Source organism: Physcomitrium patens, chromosome 8, assembly GCF_059467195.1.
Source record: "Physcomitrium patens ecotype Gransden chromosome 8, ASM5946719v1, whole genome shotgun sequence".
NCBI classification, from domain to species: Eukaryota; Viridiplantae; Streptophyta; class Bryopsida; order Funariales; family Funariaceae; genus Physcomitrium; species Physcomitrium patens.
In genome coordinates, this window is record NC_143417.1 from 6,859,852 (window position 1) to 6,866,109 (window position 6,258).

Below are 6,258 nucleotides of genomic sequence, written 5' to 3' on the forward strand. Positions count from 1 at the left end.
TATAAGTAAAAATTATAATTGAACCCCATTTAAGAAAAAATCACAAGTGTCTATTCTATTACCATGATTGGGTTTGTAAACTCTGTACAAAACCAAATACCTCACCACCGTATACTAATTTGTTGGTAAATAATAAAATTTCAAATCAAGTTTAAGAACCATGTAAACATCTATATGCCCTCATTTACAGAGTTACACAAAATCAAACAAAGATTTATGTAACATTTTTGTCATTATAAGACTTATAAATTCAACAACATTACACTGGAGTTGCCTTACCATCCATTGAGGAATGGAAGGCATTGCAACCAGGGGATCTTAGAATCCATGCGAATGTGCTGCTGAAGATGTTTCTTTTATGCTTCTTAGCCATCATATTGCAGCAAGGATAAATTGCAAGTTTTAGAAAAGTTACTGTACTTTCTAAAAACATTGACTACTGTTGAAGAGGAGAACAAAATAAGCCTCCTTAGAGTCTATCCATAATTTATGATTCCTACTCTGTTTTGTGCACAGAAATGACAAATTTGCAGAAACGATTATTTTGAACGCACCGTTTTCTGTAAGCTACTTATGGCCCTTCAATTCAGTGGAAGAATTAGTTCAGATAAACCTTGGTTGAAGTAGATCGACCACCCTCTACTCCGAGGTCTGCATTGCCACTACTGCTCTAATCGAACAAACCCTCCAAATTCATTTACAAATAATCCAGTAAATATTACAAAAATGGATGCCCATACCAGACATAAAATTCGTCGCCACTTGAACCGAGCCAGAATTCATTGCTCATGACCATTGCAGAACGAAAAACTAATCCGCAACTTGGAGCATGTAGATCCGCTCATTTCCTCTTAACGCAAACGACCACCCTATACCAAAAATAAAACAAGGTCAGCAATCGCTGATCGATGAGTTTGTAAATGTCATTACTTGTCACCGTCTTTGACGACCAGCTGTTGGTGATCCTCTTCTTCGTGTGTTGTAGTAGGCTCCTCTCTTCTTGACTGGTGCTCTTCGTTTTGTTTCAAAACCTCAGCAAGCTGATGGTCTCTTTTCTGCACCTCTCTTTGCAGATTATACACCTACATAGAAAATAGGTAGATAAAGGTGGGAATGCTTGTTGATTCTAAGGTATGCGTATCCAGGAATCCGACTGATCCAGACATCCTAATACTGCATTTGAATATGTGATACTGTTCATGATACAAATTCACTAGGTTTGAATTCCATGAGCCAGGCGGTGTGAGAGATGAGTCATGCAGAGTGACATTGCACCCTCAAGATAGAAACAAAGGCATAGAAAGACATACAAAATTGGATATGTACAGTAGCCTAGAAAGGATCCGAAGCAGAAAGTTACCCCGAGTAGAAAACTAATTCACTTTGTCATTCGGAATTAATAAGATACTCACCATTTGTTGCGATCGTTCTAACTCGTAATTCACATCTTCAACAGTATCATACAATTCTGTAACAGCCCCCATCAGAGTTTAAAAGACTAATACATGACGACATTTGAAGTCTATATGATCCTCTTCGCACAAAAAACTTAGGCGATCTTTCCTTTTAACACAATTGAATGAATCAGATTAACTCGGTGTGTGAAAGTGTTGCTTGGCAATATAAGCAATGCATTGCATAACATCAAAGTTCGCTTTGGGAATAAAAACAAACGCCGGGGATATAATCACCTTGATAACACCGTCTAAGTTTTGAATTGAGAGACTTCTGCACTGCCAGCCGGGTCCCTAATTCATGAACCTGCCCCAACCGTACAACTTACAAGTCAAGTTTTCAATAGGAAACTAACAGCACCAACACAGGCTATCAATGACAGAGGGGGACAGTGTTATTCTACCGTATGTTTAACATTTGTCTCCATGTTTCATAGGTAGTGTTCCTGTAACTAACCTTGCCTTCTGAAGCCTCACGGCCAATTTCCGAATTTTCTTCCTGGAGCGTGCGACATTTTGCCATCAAAAGCTTGCCATGCTTGCTATGAGGAGTGAATTGCACAGCTGCAAGGTCATCTTGCAGCTCCTTCACCCTTTTGTCAGCAGCTTCGAGCTCTTTCTGTGCATAAATGAGAGTATTAACAAGTGCTCAAGATGGAGACTACAGAGTGTCATTGTACAGTAAAGATCACTTGGAAACGGAAAAATAATCTCACGTCGAGAAAAGAAGTGGTAGATACACAATACCTTCATGCGTGAGAATTCGGCATGGATTGCAGGATCTAGAAACAATCGCCGAGTCTGAATGGATCAAGGGATAATGCTGGTTAAATTAGGAGGTTTGGTACATTTACAAAAGAGTACTTATAGTTCATTAATTCCTAGTTGAACGTTTTAATCACAAACAGAACTAGTTAATTCATGAAGAGAAATTGCATTGTGACGCATTTATGAAGCAGAAATTAGCAAATTAACAACTCACCTGCTGCATTGAAGGTTTTAACATTAACTTCAAGTCATGAACCGTACTCTGAACATGCCACCGGCAAACCCACACATAATACAATTATATACAATAACAACTCAGGAGAAGAATTTACTAAAAAGAACCCTCAGCAAGCTCAAAATCCAAGGAGTAGATCCAGAAATCTTTTAAAGTCTCACCTTCAAGTCCACAACCTCCTGCTCTGTGTTGGCAAGTTTCACAACCAACACGCTTTCCCTCCTTTTTGCGGTCAAGAGCTACACAAAGCATATATGATTATCAAAACATTGGCAACTAGCGATGATTGACAGAACCTTATGGATCCTAAATACATATTACCGCCATTATACTAAACTGCACGAGCGAAAACACACACTTAAAAGTAAGAAAGCCAAATTATATCAACACGTAGAAGATACTGAAGAAAAATATGACGCACGCAAGATAATAAGCTGACCTGCTCTTTTAATTGACTCTCTGTGGTCTGAAGCTTTTGCATTGCCTGCGTAACTACTGCAGGATCTAGAAACACAGTAACTTTCAAGTAAGTCATCAAGTCTGGCTTACCTAAGATACACGGCAAGCAATGAAACAAACGAAACCAAATCTAGGACATGTTGTGAGAGGAGAGTTTTACCAACTGCAAGGAGAAACATTTAAATAAGATTTCATTGAACAAAAAGACGTCAGAAAGCATGTGTGCCACCAAGGCAAGCGTCTTGACATCTCCAACAAGGTTAAGGAACAGGATAGTGTTTATTTTTTATCAAGTTCCAGGAAACTTGACATTCCATGGTTTTATATAAGTGTCACGTCTCAGCCCTTGCGAATCTCTTTCCTTTCGAAAGTTCATGATTCCATTTCTATAACAAGACAGCTAGACACATACCATATTGGAATATACATCTTTCACACAGAATGCTCCGATCACGTTGCCGTCGGGAAAGTAAAGGATAAGAAAAAAGAAAAAAACAGAGAACAGGTTTCAGCAAAGCTTTACACCAAGCGAGGAATAATACCAGCAGTGGTTCCAGCGGGGAAAAGTGAGTCATTTATGAAACTGTTCTTCCATTTGTCCAGCTCCCCATTAGCAGCATCAAGAGATGCCTGTGGAATTATTTCAAATTGACATGCAATAGGATCAAATCATAGGATTGTAAGTGTACCCTTGATGTAACTAAATTGTAGGCCCGAAAACCATGAATTCTCAGTTGAAAAAATACTTAAGTTATATGTAGAATTGAAGGGGGATTCAAACCTTCAAGGTAGCGATTGTGCTGTCACGATCTTCCAAGCTGAAAAACCCAATGAGGCGTAGTTAGCAAGGGTTGTGCTATCTGCTTCAGGTAGACACATTGTGATACACTAGACGATGAAATCTCGCCAAACATACCACTCTCACAGCAGCACAAATGGTCCAGTGGAAAAGGAAAATCAAGTGGAAGGGGATGTGCATCATAATAATGTCAACTGGAAGGTTGAGGATTAATATTTCATGATCAGGTAGAAGTTCTAAAGAAAAAAGCTATTCAGACGTTGAAGCATGTTACACATCGACCAAACAAGTACTATGATCCCCTACGTGGATCGTAGATTGAGTATGGTTGTCGTGGCATGGTCACTGCTGGGTCCATGAGAAGCATAAATCTGTCCACAACAAAAAGAAATCAACTATTATTATTTTAAAAACATTCTTTTTGGATAGTGCACCTACGCATGTTGGTGAAGGGTAGCTTCAGCGACTCCCGAACATATTTTCTTTACATATTGAATGAAACGTAATTGAACACTGAGCGCGGCTACCTGTCGACTGTTGGTGAACAATGAAAATCAATTAAACCTCAATGCATAGTATTTCTGATAAATCAGCTACAGGGGAAGAATAAGAAAGAGTGTCTGACCTTCTTTGAAGGATACAATTCTTCCTCATCATCATCGAGGTCGGCAAACTCTCGCTTCACTCCTGCATCTCAAAGAACAGGTTTTCACTACCGTAACAATAAGTGATGTCTAATCAAGCTCTTTCAAACATTCTAGCGTCTCCTATCAATTTCATATGCCAAGATCTATCGTAAGCGTACAGACAAAAACTTTATTTACTGTGCTTCCTGTTCCAACACCCTCCTACTCAGCTTAATTTAGACGGTAAGAAGACAGTTCTTAATTGCGAAAATGTGCGCCAAGAAAACTTCTCTACAAGTCTGGAACCACGACTTCTCACTACCGATGATTCGTTTCTAGTTTAAGTTACTCATGAAAAAACTTATTAATCTCATTAGTCAATACTTTAAAAACATTGAATAGGTGACACTACAAGTAGCTCACCTGTCATGCCATTCTCATTGCATGTTTCCCCATCAAAATCAAACATCTCCTGCAAACAAAAAGACCTGTCAGGTACTAAACACACATGGACATGTCATCAGGCCAATCTATACCCTGGAAACTGCAACCGGAAAAGTTCAATAGAAAGAGCTGCACTGGGGCACAAAGCCCTAAAACACGGGGTCCTTCTCAGTTCAGCGTAGAAGTTCATGATAATTGAACAAAAACCCTGGCGGCCCTGTTAAGAAAAAATTAGAATAATTATGATCAATTATGATCAATTTCTCTGCCTCGATTATATCAACCCACCAACTCAAGCTCACAAAAGTTTCAGACACAAATCAAAATGTTGTTTTTCCCCACCGCCGCCCCCGGTTTTCCTGTACAGAAACAATTTGAATCAACAGTCTAAATGCAGCATTTCCTTTGGAAAACCCTAAACTGCACATTAAAGACGTCCCTCTTTCAACCCGCGATGTACCCTAAACTAGAACGCACTAAAATTCTACGCTGGTTGCCACTCGATATCGAACACACTAATTTTGATATATCTTTTTCAATACTGCATCGTATCCTCTACTCATGTCAGGCATTGCAGTTACAAAGCAGCGCGAGATCCAGAAATCGAAAAAAGCATTGTTCTGAAACACTAAGAGAGGGGAGGGGGAAAAAAACGATCGCGAAATTACGTCGTCGGCGAAAGGAGGAGCCGTCTTGGGCGATGCCATGAGCAGCAACAACCTCCACCATGCAACGACGTGAAACTCGCAGAGCTTCTTCTTCTTCTTATTCGTTCCAGTTGAGATCACAACTGAAGCTCCTTGGATACATGAGATTAACTTTGCGCGAACATTACAAGTCTGGAGCTGGGAGCAACCTGCAAGGAATCTCCGTCATCCCCTCTCGCACGTCTGCGTCAGCTGTCCCACAGTGTCCACCGTGGACAAACCTCCTTAGACTTTTGCCTTTTAGTAATTCTCTGCATGGCTGATAAAATAATATAATATAATATAATAACAACCCTTCCTGCTATTTCCCTATCTCCGCAATTCCAATGCCGGCAATCCCCCCCCCTTCATTGTTTTCCTATTGCTTGTATGTGACGTTGTTCGTGCTCACACCAACATTCATTTTTTTTCAAGAGTGCCATGCCTTCTCAACATTCTACACCAACTTTACATTCACATTATATTTTGGGATACATTTAAAACATTTCCATTCGTTGATTTTTTTTTTTTTTTTTTTTTTTTTTTTGTGAAGGTTTTAGGGTAAAGCAGAAGACTTCAATTGCATATTCTACAACTATTTTTTGGAGGTAAGATAAGAAACTTGATGGCCGATTCCCACCTTTACATAAAGTAACATCTTGCTTTAACAAAATTAAGAATAAAAACAATCACAGAACCTCTTTTTTCGTTGTAAGTTGTTTGTTTCTGAAACCCGTTTTTGAATATCTGATTTTTTATTTTTTTTTATTAGAGACGGACATCTTTA

At 39.2% G+C, this 6,258-nt stretch overlaps 1 protein-coding gene across 1 annotated transcript; it reads right to left on the bottom strand.

Moving 5' to 3' along the window:
* Nucleotides 1–671: 671 nt before the first annotated feature.
* On the bottom strand, nt 672–5,657 carry LOC112286135 (FKBP12-interacting protein of 37 kDa). The gene is made up of 14 exons (XM_024527759.3): nt 5,454–5,657; nt 4,765–4,813; nt 4,341–4,402; nt 4,022–4,086; nt 3,698–3,734; nt 3,459–3,546; nt 2,897–2,961; nt 2,619–2,696; nt 2,437–2,484; nt 2,202–2,255; nt 1,912–2,073; nt 1,692–1,761; nt 1,413–1,468; nt 672–1,082 (listed from the first exon to the last, which is right to left on the bottom strand). The coding sequence occupies exons 1-14, from the start codon at nt 5,490–5,492 to the stop codon at nt 927–929; spliced, it is 1,029 nt and encodes a 342-aa protein (XP_024383527.3). The 5' UTR covers nt 5,493–5,657; the 3' UTR covers nt 672–926.
* Nucleotides 5,658–6,258: the final 601 nt, after the last annotated feature.

Excerpts from the sequence above, each read along its gene's own strand:
- LOC112286135 (XM_024527759.3), bottom strand. The coding sequence starts at position 5,492 with ATGGCATCGCCCAAGACGGCTCCTCCTTTCGCCGACGAC. Across the intron at positions 2,697-2,896 it reads AGAGTCAATTAAAAGAGCAG|CTCTTGACCGCAAAAAGGAG; the intron begins GTCAGCTTATTA and ends TGCTTTGTGTAG. Across the intron at positions 1,762-1,911 it reads GTGAGGCTTCAGAAGGCAAG|GTTCATGAATTAGGGACCCG; the intron begins GTTAGTTACAGG and ends CGGTTGGGGCAG.